The sequence below is a fragment of the Falco rusticolus genome, chromosome 11 (assembly GCF_015220075.1).
Source record: "Falco rusticolus isolate bFalRus1 chromosome 11, bFalRus1.pri, whole genome shotgun sequence".
NCBI classification, from domain to species: Eukaryota; Metazoa; Chordata; class Aves; order Falconiformes; family Falconidae; genus Falco; species Falco rusticolus.
Window position 1 is genome coordinate 25535797 of NC_051197.1, and position 23989 is coordinate 25559785.

Genomic DNA, 23989 nt, shown 5'->3' on the forward strand with positions numbered 1-23989 from the left:
TGCTTTCTGGCATGCCAGGTTTTCTATTTAATTTTCTCAGTGTTTTGCAGTCAGTCAGTTTGCAGCCTCAGACTATCCCCAAATGAACCTTAGTGTCATATCCGTCGTTCAGTGATAAGCACGAATAAATCTGTTTGGTCACTTAGCTCATATTTTGTTTTAGAATAAGAAGCATACTTTTTCAATAAACCTCAGTTCAGCGGTTTGTAACTAAATTTTTTTTTAAAATAGTTTTTTTAAGAAAATTTTGGAGAAAAAAAAATCAATCTTACAAATGTCCTTGGCCAAAATTTTTCAGTTGGAAGTTTCAAGTGTTGAATCAGTTCTTTCTGTAACCTCTAAAGATAGGAAGTAAAAGATGAAGAATTTTGTTGAACTGATACCCTGTTATCTACTCAGGACAGGCTCAATAGAAAGTTTCATTGCAAGCTATTTTAAATTTTAGTAAAAATAATGCATATTAATTTTTAAAAAAACATAAAATTTTAAAGAGAATTAAGAAAGTTTTACTAGCATTTTGCATTTGTGAAAGATCTGGAAATGTTACTTCTAAGTTCAAGGCCAGAGCAGAGTAAGTAATATTTTTTTTCCCCTCATTTTGGATACAGATTTTTTTCTAAGGAGACAAGAAGACACATTAACTAGAGAATACCTGCAAGAATACCTGGAAAGCTAGGTAATAATTAAATAGATTGGTATTTCATGTTGCTTCAGTTGAAACTGTTACATTTTATACCAATATTAGAGATGTATTAACCAGACAGAGAGGAAAACAACTTTCTAATCCTCTGGTTATGTATCTTGCGTAGGTTATGGTGGGCAGGGGATCTGAAACTGAATTTACATTTCATGTGAATATAATAGCCATTTCACATCTTGGTAGCTCTGGAATGATTTGTGTGCATCTCCTCTCTCATTTGATGGTAAGAAAGGGGAAACTGGAAAATTTGGAAACATTTTGTTTTGTTTCAGTGCAAAATAAAAACAAATTCCAGGATTTTTGATGGAACCATAAATCTTGTTTTCGGATTAGACCCTGTCTCTGTTCAAAATTAATTTTCTCTAAATTAACGTGAATTAATTCACAACTTAATCTGCATGGAGTTTAGTGATTCTGTATTGAAAGTCTTTTCTCAGTTGGTCTTCCTGGTTTCAGACCTACAGACTCACAGGGTGTAATTCTTTTCTACTGCATGGCTAGGTCTTGTATTCACATCTCTTAGGCAAGACGTGAGTCCATCCTAACTAAAAGTAGAACAGGTCGCCTTCGCCTTTGGCTCAGCAAAGCATGACAAGCCTCTGAGGCTGTCCAAACCCCTGAGGGGTATTCAGGTAACTTGGTAGCTTGGGTGAGTGGAAAACAGGGTGGAAAAGGCTCTGCTAAAGCACCACACCTGCCTGCGCATGCTGTGCTGCTCTTTCCTCTAGGTTAGCGTGTATTCTCAAGGCTGACAAGATGCCCATCCATCAGGAGAGTATTTTAAAGTAACCTTTGAAGTGAAGTTCACTACGCTTTGGTCTGGCCAACTGGTGTCTGAAATCACCTATGGGAAGACCTTTATACTATTGACTTTCTGCCACTGTAGATACTAGCTTGAAAAATAGGTATTTTAGGAGCTAAAAGGCTCTGATAAATGGACCAAACACTATGTTCTGTATAAAATATTACAGGTTTTCATAATTTCCCAAAAAAACCCACCCCAACCCTAGAATTCCATAAAAACCATTTGACATTCCTAAGGGGACTCTGAGAGCTTGAATGTCAAAACCCTGCTCTGAAGTATGCAGGTTAGCTTGAGAGCTGTATTCCACAGCCATCCATAGCATCACTAGTAACGGTATTTTCTAATTGTAAATTTATAAAGAGATTATATGATAGTGTCACTATATTATGTAGCTGTAGTTATAATTATTACAATAGACTGTGGCATTGACAGCTTTGATAAGCAAGCTTTTTTTTTTGCCGCTGTGAGTTTGCTTGTATTCAGACTGCAGAAAATCATATTTAAACAAAGAGAATAAAAATATGCTTTTTCATATATATATGCACATATTCATGAGGGAAACTGCAGTGCAAATATAGTCAGTCTGTATTGAAAACACAAATGAAAATTAAATGTAGCATTATGTAGTACTTTGTGGGACATCATGTGCTGATGGAGTTAATCAGCAGAGAATTTGTTTTAGTAACTGTAATGAACTTTTATCAAATATATAAAAAACATAAAAAAAATTCAGGTTGTTCAGTAAGTATTTACTAGCTTTTTTATCAAACAAAAAAAGGAAAATGAAAGGCCAAGACAAAACAAACATAACAAACCTGATTCTGCTTCTCTTCCTTATGGATATTACTTACCACTCGGAGAATTATCTCACTGACCTCATGGCATTTACTTGAATGGGAATGACAAACAGAATTGACAGCAAGGAATCAAAATAATCACATCCACATTAAAGGGGGAAGGAAAATAAAAACTATCCAGCTTATTCAAAAGTTGATCATCCCATCCTACGATTGCAACATCTATAAACAACTCACTTCACTGGCATTTTTTGTTCCACTGTCTGACTGTCACAGGTTGGGCAGAATGTTTTTTCCTGAATGAACTTCAGGCTGAAGGTAACATGAACAGCAGGAACAACACAACTCTAGCCTGTGAATAACCAAACAGTACCATGCAAATTGACAAACTGCATTTTAACACTTCCTTTAAAATTTTGTCTTTTGGAAACACGGCTTATTATTTTTATTTTAACAATGGCCATTCACACATAACAGTGGCCATAACACAGTGACCGAAGGGAGAGGGGCCATGGTGATGGGTCCCTGCCCAGCGTAGCAGGCGCGTCTCCTCAGTGGCCACCCCACCTGCCCGGCTGCCCTCACACGATGGGTACGAGCCTCGGCAAGTGGAACCAACAATCACAAGGACTATGGTTCGTCTAGCATGGAGGTGGCACCAAGGGTTAGCAGGCCTATGCCCTGTGTCAAAACCACTTCCATTAAGAAAAAAAGATGGGTCATTGTCATGGAAGACTCCCTTTTGAAGGGAACAGAAGGCCCAATATGCAGACCAGACCCACTTCTTAGGGAAGTCTGTTGCCTCCCTGGGGCCAGGGTTAAAGATGTGAAGTGAAAGCTTCCTACCCTGGTACGACCCTCAGTTTATTATCCATTATTGATTTTTCAGGCAGGCAGTGATGAAAAGCTTATCCATCACCTTATACATCCTGAAGGTCTGAGGCCCTTGAACCAGCTTCTTTTGTTTATTGATACAAGACTTACCACAATGGAACCAAGGAGTGTTGGAATAGCCATCATCTGCACATTGATGCTGTTGCAAATAACCATGCAGTATCTGATACTTTCAATCCAGTGATTTTTTAAACTCTTATTGATATTTCATTCTATGTGCCATCTTCTAGGAGCATCACTCTGCCCCAAGAACATTTTCATATAATTTTGGGGCTTGCTCGTGATAATTATTCTTTCCTCTCCAGCTCTTTTCTTTCTCTGTATGTTCCTTGCTGTGTCTCGCTCTCCAGAACATTGCCTTCTTGCCTCCCTCCAGATCTTGTCCCACTGCCTAACGCTTTGCTCACCCTACCCAGGTGAACCTATCCTGGTTCTCAATGTCTCCACTTGACATAGACAAACTTCCAGTGGTTCAGGAGCTGGGATCCAGCTGTCCCAACCTGCAGAATAAGGCATTTTTGTCTTTTCAGTTAAAATATTTTACACCAAGTAGAGCAGCCTCAAGAATTTAGGTCCCATTTGGTCTTCCCACATGGTATAATTACAGGCAAAGCTGCCTTCTGCTTGGCTGAGGACACAGTCTTTTTTACTTTAGCTATTTCTAAGGTAAGGAAGAAAAGCCCAAGCACCACATGCCACATTTTGACCTTAGCAACATTAAGGGGTTATTCCTTATCCTCACCTTTTGTGGATCTGCAGAATTTTCAGGCCAAACTATCTGATGAACTTCACATGGGAAAAAAAAAAAAAAAAAAAAAAAAAAAGAATCTGGTCAACAGTGTGGTCAACAGTTGTTCCAGAACATTGAAATCAAATGGGAACAGATATAGGAAGATGAGTGACTGGGATGATCAGGAGAATTGAACTGTCTTGCAGAAGAATAAGACTTCAGTTTTTTCTGTAAAATGAAAGCAAAGAGGAGCTATGATTTCTCTCTGTGAATACAAAGGGATAACCCAGGGAGAAAAAATAATTATTTTAGCTTCAGGGAGAAAAAAAAAAATATTTTAGCTTGGTCATTATTGGCAAAAGAAAAAAAAATATACAAACAGCCAGTGAATAAATTTAGGCTGGAAATCAGAAGAAAGCTTCAGAAAAAGTATAGGTTTCAACAGACTTCCTGTAGAATTTTTGTCTACTTTCTCCTCTGTACTTCAAAAATAGAGCTTCAAATATTTATGAAAGAGATTATTTTAAATTGTGCCTTTGATAACAGGAAACTAGAAATGATCACCCAAGATACCCCTTTCAGTCCTACATAGTACTAAAAAAGATTCCTGGCAGCAAAATAGGAATCCTTTCTGCAATTTTCTTACCTTTGCCTCCACTTGCTTCTGAAAGTTGTAACAGAAAGAGAGAAATATGAATCATCATCCTGATTCTCTGCAGTCCATCTTATTTTCCTTAACCAGTTGTCTTATTTCCAGGGTATGTACTGTGGACTGTGACACCGTGCCACACAGGGCGAAAAGCCGCCCACGCACCATGCTAGTAAGGTTAACTCCAGCATCTTATGGGGGGGAGAAAACCTTCAGTATCTGCATTTACATTAAATCCTTTGTCACTCATTTAGTCCCCAGCAACACATCACAGAATCACAGAATGGTTTGGTTTGGAAAGGACCTTAAAGGTCATCTAGTCCCAACCACAGTGCCATGGGGTTTCTTGGATCATTTCTTAGTATTTACCCTGTGTCTAATCCCAATGATTACACTTCACCCACCTTGGAACTGTGATTATAAATTGACTTATTTTACATTTTTGAAGAGGTAACATCATTCTTGTTCTATAATAGCCCCATTAACTTCTGTGACACTATTTTTGAGAGGGAGTGTTGCAGGACCTGTGTCTATTTTTTTTATAATGAACTGATGATACACTTTTTTTTTAAGAAACGGAGACTGAAACAGTGCAACAGATGTATTTTTTTCTAAATTTCTGTCTGCCTGAGGTCTGAGTGACATGACCATCTCTTGAAGATTTTCAGTGCTGACAGATATTTTTAAATCAGTCTTAGCAGCCAAGAAGGATGCTAGGAGCCATGGGTGTTCTGACTAGCACACAGAATAACTGGATGGATGCAATTGGCTTGCTCTTGCATTTTATGAGGTACCGATCACAGTACGCAAAATGACAAAGAAGCTATGAAGGGTTTTCACCATCGTGTAACATGCTGTTCAGTGACTGCTTAGTCTATGTAAGCTGATTGTATTTCAGGTACACAGCAGGTAATAGGGCTGTTATTATTATCCCACTACACATATCACAAGTCCGCTAGCCGAAGTTAGGCAGTCACCTCTTCTGATAAAAAGTAGCTGGTAGTATTATCATATACTTCTTCTGCTTGGGACTTAGTAGTTTCTGTAAAAAAACTCTAATACTGAGATTTCATAATGAGAAAAAGTGATCTTAGTATTAAAAAAAAAATCTCGGCTGCCTGTGCAAATGTATGAGCTATTCATAACAAAAGAGTATCAAGCAAACAAAAAGAAATATGAATATGTACTAGAGATGGGCTGGAAATTGCACATAGAATTATTTCTGAAGTTCTTAGAAATCCGGCTCCAGCTGACGCTGCTGCTCTCTGCAGCTTCAGTTCACGAATAACCCAGACTGGATTTGCAGAGTAGCTTGGGTCCTTATCTGCTCAGCTAATTTCAGTGTATTTAAAAAACTTTATCGGTGAGGCCTCTGCCTTAACATTTCCGTAACTGAGGACTGCACTATGGATTTTTGTTTTGAGTCCCCTGCCGTTGACAGGCCGTAGGAGAGCTAGAACTGCAGGAAAGGGAATGTGGATCTAGTGATAGAATGTTTCCTCCTTTGCCAGTATTACTTTGCTAAGAACTACTCATTTATTGAATATTCAAATATCCTGAACTTTCAGGCTTACTGCTTGACTTTTTATTAATACTCTTTCTTTTTCTTTTCTTTTTTTTTTTTCTGTAGTTATCTTTATAGATTGGTTTCACTGCGTTATCTTCCTTTATGAAAAGCTATTGGTTGTTTAGTTGGTTGTTTAGGGGAACAAGGTGTGTCAGTTTTGTTCCTCTGACCCATAGCTGAGCTAGATACTAATCTCCATAGTACAAAACAGCTCTTCACATTCAAACTACAGGTGTATTAACCTAAGAAACCACTTTCATCTGTATATGTTCCTAAAAGGATTGCCTTGTACTCACCTGAGTGCAATGTGAGAAAAGGTTGCACTCTCCAATAGCTGTTTTGATGTGCCAGTGTTTCCCCTGGATCAGGTGCAATATGTCATTGCCCTTCAGCACTCAGCTTCCATTAAATCCATTCCATACTCAGGTTTGCTTGGATAGTGTTGTCTTGTATAGCAGAAAAAAAAATAATGTTCTGCTGGTCCAAGCAATTCAAGCGGACAGAGACGTCACTGCATTTCTTATGTTGGGAAAAGCCAAGACGATCTGAGCTGGCATATTACTAACATGGAAACACCTGCCATATGGGATGCAAATACATTTTAATCACAGTACTATGTAAATGTCTGCCTTCTAATAGCACTGCGCAGCATGGTCAACTCACAAAAATATATTTTTTTTCCATACGAATAACTCCATGTGCCTTCAGTATGCCACAGAGTTGTTTTGCATAAGAAAATGAGCCGTTATTTTCCACCCAAGCAAAGTATGCCCTTCAGGTAAAATGTTTTGGTTCCAAGAACAGTCTGTCAAAATGTTTTACAACATTCTGGGCTCCTCATATACAAGATTTCCAAGTGCTATACAAACACAAAGCTACATTGGAAGTGAATCGGAAACAACTCTCAAGAAAAAGTGCAACCTTGAAGATTCTCATTTAATACTAACTAGCACATTATTTGGCACAGCTTGTGTCGTGGATGAATACACTGTTATTTACACAGCACCAGGCTTCACAAAACTTCATACAAGAAGCCTACACAGACTTCACAAAACTACATACAAGAACAAACATATAGGAACATAACAGGACCCTGTGCTTGGAGACAGGTATAAATTGCACCAATGCAATAACACATGAAAGCTAGGCGTTACACTTCAGAAAGCTCTTCAGCCATAATTCCCCATACTGAATGTCTCTTAAGCAGTGCCTTGTGGCTGGTCTGTCGCAGGGCAAGCTGTGCTAGGAATGAATGAAAGGGAAAACCAATATACCGATGTTGTTGGTTACCTCCTTTTGCAAATGACTACTGGACTCTGACTTCTCCAGCGTGCCCATACCCAAGTAATCTGAGCAAAGTACGTGTATGATGTAGGAGAGCTCCTACTGGGTCCCCCCCAGGGGACAGTCCAGATAAGGATTTAATCCACAGAAGCCTTCTCTTCCTTGAACAACTGGAGTAGCGTTAACTGAAGAAATTTAAAATTGATCTGAAAAGTTGGGAAGAAACAAAGGGTTTCTAAAATACGAGCAAATTTTATAGTGAAGAAACAACAGTTCAGGGTTGTCCTTATGTTAAGCTTCAGCTTAATCTTCTGTCCTGTTTGAAAACTCTAAACTGACTTCCATAGGATAGTATTTCATGCTAGTTAATTCTTGTTACGTTTCACAGAGAAGGCAATGACAGAGGCCAGGTTGTAAATCTTGGCATCTAGATAATCTCTTGTACGGAGACTTTTATGAAGAGGCTATGCAAACAGGTGTCGTTTAAGAAAGGAGAGAGAAAAGCTTTGGTGTAAAACCAGAGGGAGCTTTTATGAGACCAGCCCTAAATGATCAGAGTACAAAAAATGGAAGATGACAAGACACTAGCAAGAAAAAAGTAGAAATGGAAGCAAGCTGGGTGGTGTCTAGAGGAAATACATTTTCATCTTTGTCACAGAGCCACACAGGAGCTTAAAGGGCATTTGATTGAGATATTTGACTAAAATGCAAAAACCAGAGCTGGATCTAGGACAGGAATTTGAGCAAGGAATAAGTTCATGAGCATATGAATCACTGAAGAGGAAGGTAATATTATATAAATTTTTTTCTCAGTTGAGGTCTTTTGACAGTATGCATGGAAAGGAAAGGGAGCTGCATTCAAAGCAGGAGTTAATTAAGGCAGGCTGAGCAGCTGGGGACAAAAAGGAGAGGAAAAATGATCTGTCTTTTGTGAGTCACTTATAAATTGTAACACATAAAGGTACATATAAGCCACAACACCAATCACTTTAGGGAAAGGTGGAAATCTGTCTTCTTCTTTGAGATTCTTTATCTTAGATTTCATTCCTCTTGTTTCTCGTCAGTTCAAAAATTAATCAAGTTGTCGTCTGCACAATAACAAATCCCAAAAGCTGAGGAAGATATGTGTATATGAGTATTGCCATCTCCCTCAAGTTAAACAAGAACTGTGGGTAATAATTCAGCTAATACGAGCCCGAAAATTATTTCCCTTGTACTTTGGGTCTGAAGACATCAAGTATGTAAGGAGTAAGGTGTTTATGTAGGGTAAATTATTGTGTTGCTAAGAGGAGTATTTTGAGAGCTCTTACTAAATGCTGAATGGCATATACAAATCTAAAAAGGTGCTACATAAAATAATCTCCAATAAAAAATACTTGTCTCATAGGCTTTGTATATTTATTATTTGCACTGGCTCAGCTAAAAAAGAGGATTTATATAACCATGACATTGATTTTACCAAAACTGGAGAAGCCTGAATATGTTGTCTGGCACTACATCTGATCAGTCCTGTCTAACACAATCCTGGAACAGCATCACAGACTTGTACTAAATCTATGCTTAGTTCCACTTCCAGAATTACAGTAGAGCACTAAATACCAGAGCCCTCATTTTCTGTCACTAGAAGGAGCCTTTTCCAGAAAAAAAAAAAAAAAAAAAGCCTTTGGCAGATAATTATGTCATTTTAGTTTATCTTTGTGCCCTTTGCCTTCCTTTCTCTGAATTTATCTTGACTTTCTTTCTACAGTAGTTCCCATCGCATTAGTCTGCTGTAAATTCAGCTACGGTTCATAATTATCTTTGAAAAACATACAAGCATAAAGAGCTACCAGGAATATCTGGTTTGTTTGTTTTCATTACAAAACTCATAAGAGGGACTAGCACTGTCAGTACCACAGACTGATGGTTTTGAGGAAGGCCTCCATGGAGATAAGCAAAATTTTCCATGTGTCTGAAAAGAAACACAAGGCGCCCGCTGACTTACACTTATCATTACAGAGCCGTTTGACTAACAGCTGTTTTTTTGCTAGGAAGAAAAAGTCTTACTCAAGGTACTATATTTGTCATTTGTTTGGATTTTGGAACAGTGTTAAATATACATATTTTTTTTCATGTATTTCATCCATGGCAAGAGTAAAGGCGCAGATTCTCAGCCAGTATGAAAGGAACATAATCACACCAGGGGAGAATCGAGGTGCAGGCGTGTAGGTCTTACACCTCTGTTGCAACAGACCTGCTGTTACCTGTTCTCTTTCTCTAACAAAGTAACACAAAACATAGAAACAGGCATATGTTAAATACCTGAGAACTCTGGCATCCAGACATTGTTGGTGATATTAGAGATTCCCTAATCAGAAACAGGATCGCTTTTGGCAGAATTGATTCCTGTTTAAGAGACAGTCATTCAAAGAGCAAGGGTAAATAATCTATGCAGAAAAATATACTGACTTCAGCAAGGAAATTCTGTTAGAAAGTTGCCTTTCACTACATTTACCCATTTGTGTGACACCTGTGACAAGGACAACAGGAGTGTAGTCAACTTGTAAAAAACAGAGGCTGACAAGCTCTACAGCTGCATTTGATATTGATAAAGAGACTGAAATACGGGAGCAGCACTACTGAAAGCTTTTGATGTATTCCCAAATCGCCGTGACCCGGTTCTGACTGCTTGCACAGTTAGAAATAACATGTGCCTGGAGTCTGGGGATCAGGGAAGGCGAACAGAATAAAGCAGCAAGGATCATAATCTTCATTGTTATGAATGCGTTGCCTGCCTGTTCCCCAGGTGAAGCAGAGAGTCTGGAGGTGGTTCCCACGTCACTGCGGCTCAGCAGCATCTCCTGCTGAGTTTGGATCTCTCTGCACAGTGACACTTTTGATTGAAATTGCATGGATTACAGCTAGTATTGAATTATAAGCGAAGTCATCGTGGTTTACTCATCAATGTACTAGCCATAAACCAAATCCTGACAACATTTTAAGTAGATCACTTCAGATTTATTGAAAATCAGTAAAGCAGACATGGCAACCCTCAGATCAAGCAGTTCATATATACCCTGTATCAGTAATGTACATAAAGTCCTGTCCTCAGGAGCTGTACCTCTTCACTTTGACTGGTTTACAGAAAGGGGAAGAAAAAGGTGAAAGCTTAAATTAAATGCAAAGTGACTGGATATACAAGTCATAGTTACAACTAAATCTTGCAGCCACTTGCTAAACTGAACCAATGTTTAAGATGCTCATTGCCCCATGCTTCAAGGTACGTCTGCATCAATTCTGAAAGAAGACGACAGGATAACTGCATACACTGACTATGAAAAGGCTATGCGTGACTTCATAGCAAAGAAATTAAAGGGGAGATGTCTCCTTCCTCCTCTATAACCACAGAGAGCGTATCAATGACTGGAGACCAAAGGTTATTCTAACTGAGTCCAAGAGCTGTTAATTTTCAGATCCTTTTTCAAAATAAAAGGCAGGAAAAAAATTAGAACAAAGTTTAGTAACAAAGTTGGTATACCATGAATATTTACAAATAAAAGTAGAAATATTTGGTTTATATGTATATATACACATACACATGACCTTATATTTAATGACAGACATTGTGTTAAAATAGCATTCTTGGCCCTTTGGTGCTGCTCATTTGGTTGCAAAAATTTAGAATACAAATATTTGATGGCAAAGCTAATCTGTATAGCATAACTTAAATACAGAGAACAGACACATGTAATAAAAAAAAACAGTACAAAATGTACCCCCAAAAATTAAATAGATATTCTAATGTTCCTCTTAATATATGTGACAGATAAATTTTAATTATGCAGTGGCTGTAGTTAAAATCCATGTAACTTTACACTATACTTATAACGTTCCTACGTGTTTTGCAGTAAGAGAAAATGCCACAGATACTCTGTGCTTAGTGTAAGAAATATTGCAGAAATATAAATATGTGCAAAGGCTGGGTATATAGGTTCTGACAGTGATGAAACTCTGTCCTAAATAATACAGACCCAGGATACATGGTGGATATAATCAAATGACATTTTATACAACATTTTTACACAGGAAACTCAAATTTTTCTCTCCAAATATGATCACAGCTCTTGCTCGAGTTCAAAAATATATTACTGTATGAAAAATTTACATAATCAGTCTTGCAAACATGTTGCCTGCTTCTCTATAATAAATGAGATTAATCACCAGCTACAGAACTCTGACCTGGTGTAAGTGCATGTAACTTTGTTTTCCACTGACTTACACTTGCTAAGGATTTGGATTTTAAACAACATACAAGTTGCTGCAGTAGCTAGAATTTATGAGGGTTAAGTTTCCCTGTTACCAAATAGTAAAGTCTGGTCGTACACCCTGGAAATCATGAACAGTAAAAGACCGTGATCGTCTCCTAAGGGTAGGACGACTGGGATTTCTCCCCTTAACCAAATTTAAGTAAGGATCAGATCTCAGGAAGCGTGGGTAGCTGTCTTGCTCCATCAGCCTGTAGACTGTGTTTTGTGCTGCATCGAAGGTGGTGATGATGGGCTGTTCAATATTCTGACTCGTGACTTCTTTGGTTTGAAAGTCCAGATTCACCTGGAGAATGAGGAAAAGTGTATTTCTTTAACACACATTGATGCATTGCCTGTGTTATTGTCTGTAGCAACGACTCTACTTTGGTGAGAGTCTTGTCTGCTAAGAGGACCTTGAATCCCTGACACAATGGGATATCGATACCATGGGATTAGTTAGTATGGTCATGTTCAGTAACGGCTGTCAGAAAGGCTTCACAGCTGTGTCATTGGTGCAATGGACAACTGGTAACATAGAAGATACAGTTCGATGTTTGGCTAAAAGTAATTTTGTAATTATGATCCTCGTACAGTTGCAGCTGTCAGACTTTGCAGACTGATATAGAACTCCCTCCGTTCTCATTTAGGATTCATGTAGAACTTTGTTTCGTTAGACTGCGCTAGTGAATATTTAAAATTTCTGGTTCCTGTGTAGAGTTTTGGTAGTAGGAAGGTGAGAAAACTAATTATTAAAAATATAAAGATGATTTGGATGGGAAAAGCACATCAAAATGATAATTTGTGCCATTGCATTCATCCTTGGAAGGTTTAATTAGTATGAGAATTTTATTGAGGTATCAGGCACTGATTGAAGCATGCTATTTTGAAAAATAAGATAGAATAATTAAAAAAATTGTTGAACCAGTCAGGAAGTGACTTCTGTAATACATTTTTTTTTTCCTCACCAAGATACACCTGTCATTTCCATAAAGTTTAAAGCTTTCCAAAAAGCTTAAAACGGTTCCATAAAATAAATAGTTTAGATCTAAGAACTAAAAGGCAATTAGCAATATGATAAAATGGTCCACTTATCCAACCTAATATTTTACAATTTTACACCCAGAAATTTGTGTGTAAAAGAGCTCTTCTGGATGAGAAGTTAGTCAGAAGATGGAAGTTCCGGAGCTGTGTGGTCTGAAATGAGATGCTGTTGGCTGGTCTTAGCTGCTCAGCCAAAGCCAAGGGAGGAAACCTCAGCAAAGCCAGCTGCGTAAGGTGAGCAACAGCACCCACACTATGTGCACCAGTCACAAGTATGACAGATAAAGAAATCGTTACATTACCGTTAGCCAATGTACCACTTCCACATGCAGTCCCCTCCCTGGCTTTCCTCCTGCTCGTCTTTTTGCTTACATCAGTCTCATAAGCACTGACAGTATCGGTGCTTGATGCCCTACCATAACTGCCGACAGACTGGTCAACTGACGACAGTCTCCACCTCAAACAGCTCAGGGGTTCTTTTTATGTAAGGTCCGCCCCAAAGACACGCAGCAGGGGAAGAAATAAAAAGGAACGTAAGTCTTTGGAAGTGGACATTTCCTAGGAAAAGCAGATCTGAATCTTAAATATAACCTGTGGGAATTACAGGTGGAAATTGCACCATTTGGCAGCTCTTACAGGGAGAATGACGCCTCTTTCATGCTTGTTACAGGGAAGCAGCAGTTAGTGTTTAACTTTTGCTATTCTGAAAAATATTTTTTTAAAAATAAAGGACACAGGGGAAAAGAAGCATTGGCAAGTGACATTTTTGATTGCTCAAACTTGATAGAATTAGAGGAAATTGCAAGTTCAAAAGAACTATTGAAAAAGCTGATTGTGATTTCAGTGAGAGTTCATCATCTCCCAACCTGTTCATGTCCTGCCTAAAGCAGGCAAAAAATACTCCTTTTGCTTGTTCATGGATCCCTTATAAGATGCTTCAGTAACAGGAAGAAACTGTAAATAAGAAAATTTTTTGCACTATTATATAAAAAGGCCTTGGTGCTCATGAGAATTGACCTGTCAACATGTTTTTTGTGTATATGATGGCAGTAACACACCAAGAATATGCAATTGAAGCTGGGGAGCAGAAGGGGAAAGGGGTCAATGAAGAAAACCCATGCTTAAAACATAATTATTATTTTAAAGGATATGTTTAATTTAATAGTTTCTTCTAGTCTCTTTTAGTCTTTTGGTTAATTAAAAAAAAAAAAAAAGCTTCCGAATCTCAGTTATGTAATAATTTAATAGAAAAATACTGACTTAAAAGAAAGGGAGATTAAATCATGCTCTGGAGGGAACTTAAAATAAAAACAGAAAATACTTTTTCTGCTTATGATTGTGCTACCTGCCATGTCTCATTTCAGCTTTAACATTTAACATCACTATTTTTTCTTAAATATAGCCTGTACATGTCTATCCCGGCTTTACAGACCACTAGGGAGCTCTGGTTCCCATGACAAAATATTTAAACTCATGCTCTACACTTGGAAGAGTAACATGGAAGGGGTACTGAAAGGAGTGTGGAGGACAGTGAGAATAATCTGTGCGGTTGCTTCCAGATTTCCTTCCAGACATCTGACATTTAAGATATAGCCTTCTTACATCAGTGACTACACGATTAACTGTTGCCCCTGTTGTTCTGGGCATGCACTTCCTAAAAGCAGATTTCATCAGCTGTAGCTGGGTCAAATACTGTGCACGATGAAGAACGTTTTTACTGTACCTCTTTTGGAGCATCTTTCTGTATGAACGTTTCATAAATGGTCTTAGCTTTTGGCAAAAGTTCATGTGCAGTTTTGCTTTTCTTGTAATCCTCGCAAGCTATCCAGAACTCGATGTTCTCCTCACTGAACTCAGTTTTCAGAAACTTCGTAAAGGCATCCAATCCAGCTACAGAAGGAATGTTGAATTGCATTAAAAAAATATATCCTTCTCAGGCAGTTACTCTTTTCACACAGTCTGTGCAAGGTAATAAAATAGGTTGTCCTCCCTTTGAATTACATCGCATTGTAGATAATTATTTTAAAATACATAAATGTTTTCAAATAACTCCAGGTCTTTCATCATGATCCCGAGTGCTGTAACTCCCATTACAGAATTCTCAGCCTCTGTAAAAATCCACTATCCATTGTTATTATGCTGAAGATATTTTCTTTCCCAAGTACGCTTATCTGTGGAAGTAATGTAATCGTATTGATGTCAGCTGTCCAAGGAACACTTGTAAAGCACATAGTGTCCGGCACTGCAGCTGGATCATCACGTGTCCCTCCAAAATGGAAGGAAGGACATATGTGCATTCGATAATTATGTGAGCAACAGGCCCTTTCAAATGATGGCTGGCTTTGATGCTACCCCTGTTTTAGAAACAAACTGTATCAGAAGTGCCGAAGCCTTTTTTAAATGCATAGAACATGTTTTCATTTTTCAGTTTTGGTCTTGCAGTCAGAACTATTTGAGCAATATTCACATCGAATTCTACTGTTTATTGAAGGAATTCTTTACTGTCTGTTATATTACTTTGTTCAATAAAATATGAAACTTGAAAGTTATTTTCAATTATTTTCAGTAGTTGACAGTATGCTACAGCCTAAGCACATGAGGACATGAGAAACACATGCGGCTATAAATCACCCATCATACCTAGTTTAGGTAAGTGCCAACTCTATTGAAGTGCACAACTGGATTTTATAGTTTTCCATCATTTTCCATCAATTTTCCATCCTAACAGTCTGCACAGAGAGGAAAAATCGACTAACCTTTCTCAGAAAGCAGTTTGTCAAAAGACTCTCCCCATTTCACTGCTTCTTCAGGAGACACACTGCTTAAGAAAACAAAGTGGTTTTGAAGAATTGTGCATATTGTGTATTTATGAGGCTGTTGTAACATACATTATCTGTTACCGTTATTGCTCAGGACTGGTTCACAAAGCCTTTGATTAGATCACATTACTAAAGCAGCTCATTCTCTTATAGACCTTAGAAACATTTGGTTTGGTTTTTTGTGACATTTTTCCTGCAGAGCTGCACTTTTTTCCCCTATTTAAAGAAAAAAAACAAACATCAGAATAGAGATTTTTCTCTTCTATGTTTGTGTTGTACTACTATTAAGTTAATTGACATCATTCAGGATGCTAAAACTCATAGGGGAACCAGGTCAGTCACCTATTTAAACTTAAAAAATACTCTTGCAGAGATGTGGTTTTAAACACACTTGGTCTGAGGCTGTGTTACCACAATCTATTTTTAATGAAATACGGGAAATTCTATAGCCTGAAGACAAAGTTCTAACAATATACTTTAGGTGATAAGTCTTAAAGGGTAATAGCATATGTAGCCTGTGCTTAGTTTACCACAAACATATTTCAAATGTCATATTATTCTGAGACACAGTGATCTACTTATAAAACTCCTTGTGTTCTTCATCAAGTATGTCAACTTGCACATATTTTACTTTGATTTCAAATATTCTGCCCTGGTGAACAGTGCAGAAAACAAAAAAAGAACACCCTACTTCATTCATACAAATACAATTTTGGAGAAACTTTTTTTTTTTTTTTTTTTTGGTTTTGTACAGATTAACCCTGAATGCACACCTGGCCAGCACTTTGATTTTCAGTAGACCAGAACTGGAGTAAGTCCAGACATGGACTCCAGCATGCTAGGACTAGGAATTAAATTTCAAGCCTGAAGGGGAAGTCAATTTTTATCAGGGGGAAGTCAATTTTTATCAGGTGCTTTATGAATATTAATATTTAGAACCATTTTCGTTCGAGGGCAAAGCACAGTACACTGAAAATATCAATCAGCAACTTGTCCAGGGTTAGTTGGTTAGAACAACTTCTTCTGGACTGAATACTTCTTGAGTTTGACTCCCCCTCCCTTGTGGAGGCTTGCTGTTCTGTTGCCTGATTCCTGTCGTCTGAGTTCCCTTTGCAAATTCTGTAGTCATATGAAGTTTAGATGAAAGGAAATTCAAATGACTTTGGGAATGAATTTAAGCCAGTAATGATCTTGGTTTTGCACAAAACTATAAGGAGGATTTAAAATTTTTTTTTATAGGTGTCACATGTTTCCTAGCTGATGTAATTGCTTATAGGAATGAAATCTCTCACCAGGGAGAGACAAACAGTTCTTGAGAGGTACAAATACTGGAGAACTGAAATTCAAGAAATAAGCATATGTCAGTAAAGAAGGATGATTCTGGAGTCAGGGAAAATGAGACCTCACTCCCTTACAGGGATTTTAAATTATAAGAAGTACAAAAAGTACAGTTCTCTGAGGCGTGTGGACTTGTAAGTCTGGGAACAGTGGGTTCCTGTGGCTACAGAAATTAGTTTGGTCATAGTGAAAGATAAACCCTGATGACTTTAGACAACACACATGGTCCACAACCAAAGAGAACGCTGGAGAGGTTCTTTGCTGGGTTTGGAAGCTCTTGCTGTGAATTTCTGGTTTTCCTTCAAAAACTGCATCAACCCATTAGCCTCACAGATCCCCAACATCCGGGTGCAGCAATGAGTTGCTGCAATAATAGACAGAAACCAAGATTTCTTCAGCTTTGTCACTTTCTAAAGATGAGAAGCAGCTCATTAACAGGTCCCAGGCATTTCCACTATCACCACAATGTCCATCTGCAGTGTTTCATTAAATTCTCTTTCTGCTTAGTTAGTGTCTCTGCGTGAAGAACGGCAATCATAAAAATTAAGTAAACCACTTAACAAATCTCAAAGTATTATCTCACTTTATTATTTGAAAAAGAGTAATTTTTTTTCATTTTTGCTAAAAATTATCTACATCTCTCTCTCTAATCTATATCTAGAGAAAGATCAGCAAAAATCTACCAGTTTCTCTTCCATACAAGAACTGTTAGTCAGGCACCTGGCTGGGAGTAACACGGTAAAAGGCGGCTGAGTGAGGAAGTGATAGTCCTTTAAAAGGGGCAAGTTCTTCAGAGAATTATTTGTTGCTACTGTATCTGTGTCTGAAAGTGCCTTTACACAGATTATAAGAATGCATTGATGGCTGTGTACTTTATATGAAATACCTGGGGGTAAGCAGCCACCCAATACTGCCTGCATTTACAACCAAGAAATGGAAAAAGGCTGTTCTCAGCACTCTTTTACCTTTGCTCGTCATCACAACGTCTTGTGTTTCTGACTGCACTGTAAAACCATTGAGTTAAGGCTTCCGCCAGCAGCAAAACAAAGAGCAAATAAAAGAAAGTAATGACACCACTCCTACTGCTGCCCTCGGAGCAAGGACTGGAAAGTATTCCAGCTAATAAGCCCACCCCATCATTTGGATGGGCATGATATTTGGACATGGGAGCAACAAACATTGCCTAATTATTCAGATGCATAGGTGCAAGCATTTAGACACCCATTTCTCAGCCACTTTTTCATGGGTTCTAGAAACAGAGTTTGGGCCTTTATACAATTTCTACCACATGTTCACAATTAGTAAGGGCTTGTAGAAGCAGTTCTGGTCAAAGCACGCATCTTTGTCCCAAAGACAGTAACTGCTTAAACAAGGTTCATCAGGCTTAACAAGACAAAAGAGCACGGGAAGTACTGAAGCGTTCTGAAGTGATTTGTGATGGAAAGGAAGAGGTGGCAATTATTTTAGGCCATGGAGTACTTTACACATTCCTTCTTTTCAGTCAAGATCTACAAATGCAATTCTTAATCTATCAGTTGAGATCTTGGTACTCCATTGAAGTCAGGAACTAAACGCTTATTGAAGTTAACAAAACCAAGATTTAACCTGGCATCTTTATGAGAAATATTGTAACAGGGACAACATAACAACAGCGTTTAATCATCAGCATCTGAATTTTGGAGACAAGCGTGTTCAAACAATTACTGCAATTATTGAGGAACTATGCGTTCAGTATTTGACATGCATCTGGCATTTCTGCATCACAGAACTCTGAAAAACCTGCTTTCCAAGGAGCTGTGATTTCCCTGTAAGCAGTAATTTGTCAGCTACATTTCTGAGTTGATACTTGCTCACTATAGTCAGTGGGCTAGTAAAAACGCTGTTGGCATGAGTAAAGGCTTAAATGTATCTGCAAGTGTATGGGGACCAGTCTACACTTTTACTTAGTGGTGTGAAAACACTAATGGTCAGTTACCTTGATGTGTACCAAATAATTCTATAGTGTTTGTATGCTTGGGTTAGATTGCTAACTTTTAACTTAAAGAGACCTTGAAAGCGTTATTCTCTGCCAGGTCTAAATGCACACACACACAAATGGAGGAAACATTCTGAGTCACACAAGCACTTCCTGAGAGGAATCCCCATCGACTCAGTCTTTTACAGTGCTTACCTTGCTGCTTTTGTCAAATTTCCAGGTTTACCAAGATGATCACCTTCATGGAATTCAGATTTCTGCAGGAGAAGGCTCAGCCTATTTCTTTTCTGCTTAGCTCTACAACAGAATTAGGGTAGCTTTTCAGGCAACGTTGCTGAAAGTTGGTTTTATTCCCTCAAACATTTCCTTTCACTAATATCCCTTCTTCATCATGAAGAATGTTCACTTACAGTAATGTTGATGTTGCTTCTACATATATTATTCGCATCAATGATTTTTTTTCTCTATCGCTTAGCACATATTTACATATGAAGCGCTCATAAGGTGAAACGGAAGCCTTTTCATTTTCAGTATCTTTTTCATTTATTTTAAAGATGAGGGGGTGAAATCTGTAGAGAACATCAACACTTGGCTCAGCATCTTCTACATGTAATGTTTCGCAAAGAAAAAGGAAGTATTGCTTCCTGTCATTTGAAATTTTCAAGAAGAAACTCTCCCAGATCGTATTGAGGCTTTTCTCAGAACTTCTTGAAACCTTCCTTTCTTGTTTTCTTAATTTATTAATTGATTCATTTCTTGTTCTTAAAAAATATTTCCACCATGAATTAATATTTTATGTATACAATTCCTAGGATTGCGGTTCATGAATTTTCATATACATAAAGTCAAAAATAAAACACTCTGTGCCCTAAATTCATACCCACAAGCTATGTTTGAAGAATCCTCTAAATAAACAGGACACTCAGAGCATGAGCATGACCTTAAAACTTACCCAGACTTGCTTGCTTTATGTGGCTCTTCTTTAATTGTTGGTTTCATGACTTTGTAATATGATTTATCCTTTGAAGCAGAGATGTTTAGCTGGGGGAATAAAAGAAGTGGGTTCTCCATCTTCCTCTAAAGAATCTTCCCAGTTTCAGAAAATGTTTCTTTTACTTCCTTACAGCAGTTGCAGCTGGTGTCACTGACGTGCTCAGGAGGGCTCTCACATGCTGTGTCAGGCTGGGTTGCCCCCAGTTGGCTGTTGAGCTGTTGCCAGAGCTGGTAGTGGGAAGAAGGAGGCTCTCCACCTTCACTGCCCCTGCAGCTACACATACACGGGACTTTTAAGTAGAGTTCTGGTTTTACAGTCGTCACTTAGGGAAGTGAGATTGCAGTTTTGCAAAATGGCTGTTGCTCATCCAGACAAACACAGCTATCTGCAGACAGCAGCTCCTGCTTGTGGAACTTGGTATTTCACTAGACTTAGGATGAAGCCATTCTTTTCCCCAAAACACCTGTGAGAAGTGTACATAGCTTCTCTAAAATGAACTTTAATGAGAATAATTTTGCATAAAATAACATGCAACATTATCTTCACCTCTTAGAATTTCTAACTGACCTCAAACAGCTCCCTCCAGCCTCAGGTGCTATATGCTGGACACAAAACCAGTTCTATCTATAGCATGCTAACTTGAAACTCAGAGATTCTGAGGCTCCTGCAAGAGCCAGATGAAGCTGTGATTGATCAGATGTTTTGTAAGTGGAGGTTTTAATTTTTGCACCATTTTTCAGAAATGATGAGCACCTACTTCTAATTTCAAGTTCATCCACTTAAAACTCCTTCTTTATCTTTTAGATCTGTGGCTTTATTTTCATTTACAGTCTCCCAGCCAAGAGAAAAAGTCGTTAGTTTAGCACAGAAATTTGTGAACTGTTTGGTTTTTAAATTTTGACAGTAAATAACCCAAATCTCTCATTTCAGCTTGCATAAATAAAAATACATTAATTTTTTAGGCTGATCAGCACAAATTACCTCCTCACATACACGCTTGATGTCAATTAAGTTTCTTGTTCTTAAGTACAATTTGTGTTGAAGATATCATAAGAACAATACGTCTATCAAAGAAACCATTTCAGTGTTTGGTGAATGAGGTGCTGGAAAAGATTAAAATTATGTGGCACTCAGATGATTAAGAATTAAACAGTCCTCCTTTTGTTAACACCAATCCCTTGTTTTGATCATTCAGATCAGACACTGACCCCTGGGGAGAGAACATGGCCTCATCACCTTCCCTCCATTGTGTCCAGTTCTGCACAATCACCACAACTTGGGTAAGTTCTGGTGAGAGTCCCACCACAGCCTTTTCCTTGCGGCTTGTGGAGCTAAGGAGGACAGGAGGTACCAATATTCAAAAGAACTGAAAAAAATAACTCTGCTGGGGCTCCAAATTCCTGAAACATGACAAAAAAAAGATGTTATTTATTGTGATTACTATTTTTAAAAAGAAAAAGAAGAAAGAAAACTCACATGTATCACATGTGTGTTACAAATTTAAAAATTAGACTGAATGGGAAATATCCAGTGCAAATCTGCTTTTTGTAACCCAAGGACTTGTAAGAAGCAGGATTTCTAAACTGCATTTTCAGTTTCAGAGTGGGCTTATATATCACATCCTGCTTATTGTAAACTGGCTTTAACCACAGCTATCTTTAATAACATATTCTGACTTTTGCCAGTAAGTAAATAAATATAGAATGCATTATTTCATTTCAGTTTTATGGCAACAGTGGTAGTCACGTGAGTCTCTTCCCCCCCACCTTTTATGTGTATATAATACTGTCTGTGTTCCTCTGCCATTATTTTATTACCAGGTGATTTCTGTTCCTGAAATATGTTGTTAATTGTAGCCTCAATAGTTGATACAAGATGATTTAAGAAAGATTTGTAGCATGAAACATTACTCAGAAGTGAATTTTGGTGGTCTTGACACTATACCATGTAACTTATAGATGGAAATGACCCGTTAGGTCATCTCTTTCAGCAGCCACCAGCGATGGACTCTCCCCAGTGTACATCTGAGTGGCTTGTCCAATCCACTCTTCAATGACTCTAAAGCAACAGGCGTTATGTCTTAGATACTTCAAGTATAACTACTAAACTGTGACAATAGCATCAGTCCTGAATGCAGCAATGTGCTGAGAATTCATTTGGAAACTGGGGGGAGGCAGACACGACAGGGAGGAAAGGGGTAATTACAAACAGTATCTCTCCCCCACCCCACCCACCTTTTTTTTTTTTCCATTAATGGAAAGCTAATATTAAATCCAGGCCCTGAAGTAGCCAAATTGCATCAAAGTCAGTCTGTGTTTTGTCAGCGATGGTGCTGGTGCTAATAGGTATTTCTGTTTTTCACTGCAGGCTACAGTAGTTATAGCAACAGTATTAATGACCCTGTAAATGCTCCTGGGCTGTTTTGTATACTGCAAGATGACGATGTAGAAAAATGAGTAAGTTATTTTAAGCCAGAAAAAGCAGACCCAGAATATTATGCTGATTACACGACTAGAGACCTAGAAAGCTCCGAAGAAATTTGGGATGAGAACTAAATGTCCTGATTCCTCACCACTTCTCTAACCAATGAAATGTATTCACAAGTCTTTTAGGAAGGAGGCTACTGATTCTTAAGCCCTCAAATCAAGGTCATCTCTGCAAAGTGAGAGCAATATTGACTTAATGATTTATTACTTGTAGAAAAGAATAAATACATTTTTCATTGTTTGATGAATAGAAAATGTATTTTCAAAACAATTTTATGTGACAAAAAAGCAAAATTTAATAGATCATAAAGTGGGGGAAGTTGCTTGAGGTGATGTCCTGATCTCTTTGGTCGAAACATATCTGCACAGGCTTCTGTCAATGTTTGATAAGGTCCTGTGACAGCTGATGATGCTTGACTTGTGTAGACCCAATAGCTGCCCTCTGTGCAAGAAATATTGACCAATACCATTAGCTATAAGGACATTGCATCATACACTGAATATGTCATATTTCTTTCTTAAAGGGAAATGCTGAAAGATTCAGACTTTCAATTCAGCTGAATAGAAATGGAGCCCTGACTGAATGGTTCAGCTCAGCTCAAAGAACTGGAGTACAATGAGAAATTCTCCTCTGTTGGTAATCCTGCCACATTGCTCTTCAGACTGGCTTTGTTATTTGCCAGGTAAGTGTAAATTTCACCTCCTTCGTGTCCATGGTCATGTTCCAGCACTGCCTGGGCTCCTCCACAACTGAGCTCCACCATTGTTCTTATTCAAATCTTTTTTTATCGGTATGACTTTTGTGGGGTTATGTATGTTTTAGCTTCTGCTGAAGGGAAGCAATATTCATCTTTGTGGGAAGAAAAAGCAACACAGTCTCTTTACTGTCCTGTGGAGAATAAGCGTAGAAAGAAATTTCACGGAAGTGCATGGGCTGAAGAGATATATGTCCATATTTCTCTTCCTTTTTCCTGTAAAGGGATTTGAAGAGCTGAAAATCAAAATTACATGTTTTGAATTAATTTGGCTTTAATAAATAATTCTGCTCTTCAGTAGCAATTTATCATTCCTCAGTATTTACATTGTTTATTCCTTATTGGAAACCGTAATTGGACCTACAATTTAACACTTACATGATCCAACATATGGTTGTTTTGTTCATTTTCAGATAAAAAACCATTTTTGCTTCATGAAGCACTACAAAACAGAAAATAGTTCTGTTATAAATCTCAAGTAAAGGAGCTTGCAGTCTGCTAATTCAGTAGATTTCTTCAGTGGAGGACTCAAACGGTTCATCCTGGTGGAGGAATTTGTCATGTGGGATACCTCAGAGTTAGTGGAGGAGAAGCATTATAACACCTACACATAATTCACATTATAAAACCCTCTTTTGTTGCTGCTGTTTAAAAGGAAGGAGGCAAAATTACATTGCTTCAGACATGGATCGCTGACAACAGGAACGTAATGCTTTGCATTCGGAGTCTGTACATCCTGTCAGCCAGGGATCTCAAAAGAATTTTCTAAGGCATCCATGATGAAAACTCAAGCTTGCTGCAGGCTTGGGAATCTTCATAGTTTCAGCAGAACTTCTGCTGAAAATGTGGAAAAATGTTTACATCTGTGC

At 38.1% G+C, this 23989-nt stretch overlaps 1 protein-coding gene across 2 annotated transcripts; it reads right to left on the bottom strand.

The window, feature by feature from the left end:
- Positions 1 to 10401: 10401 nt before the first annotated feature.
- Positions 10402 to 20178, bottom strand: RGS18 (regulator of G protein signaling 18). 2 transcript variants are annotated; one of them, XM_037404354.1, is made up of 5 exons: positions 19838 to 20178; positions 19081 to 19182; positions 15510 to 15571; positions 14477 to 14643; positions 10402 to 12016 (listed from the first exon to the last, which is right to left on the bottom strand). In XM_037404354.1, exons 1-5 carry the CDS (start codon positions 19954 to 19956, stop codon positions 11762 to 11764), a joined length of 705 nt encoding a protein of 234 aa, XP_037260251.1. In that variant the 5' UTR covers positions 19957 to 20178; the 3' UTR covers positions 10402 to 11761. The 2 variants fall into 2 exon arrangements, with proteins under 2 accessions (XP_037260251.1, XP_037260250.1); XM_037404353.1 differs by having other exon boundaries at positions 15510 to 15574.
- Between the last annotated feature and the right edge of the window lie 3811 nt (positions 20179 to 23989).

Bases quoted from the DNA above. Each gene is read 5' to 3' on its own strand.
- RGS18 (XM_037404353.1), bottom strand. From the start codon at position 19,956: ATGGAGAACCCACTTCTTTTATTCCCCCAGCTAAACATCTCTGCTTCA. The intron at 19,183-19,837 runs GTAAGTTTTAAG...ATTCTGTTGTAG, and splicing joins CATAAAGCAAGCAAGTCTGG to AGCTAAGCAGAAAAGAAATA. The intron at 15,575-19,080 runs GTAAGCACTGTA...TGTTTTCTTAAG, and splicing joins AATTTGACAAAAGCAGCAAG to CAGTGTGTCTCCTGAAGAAG.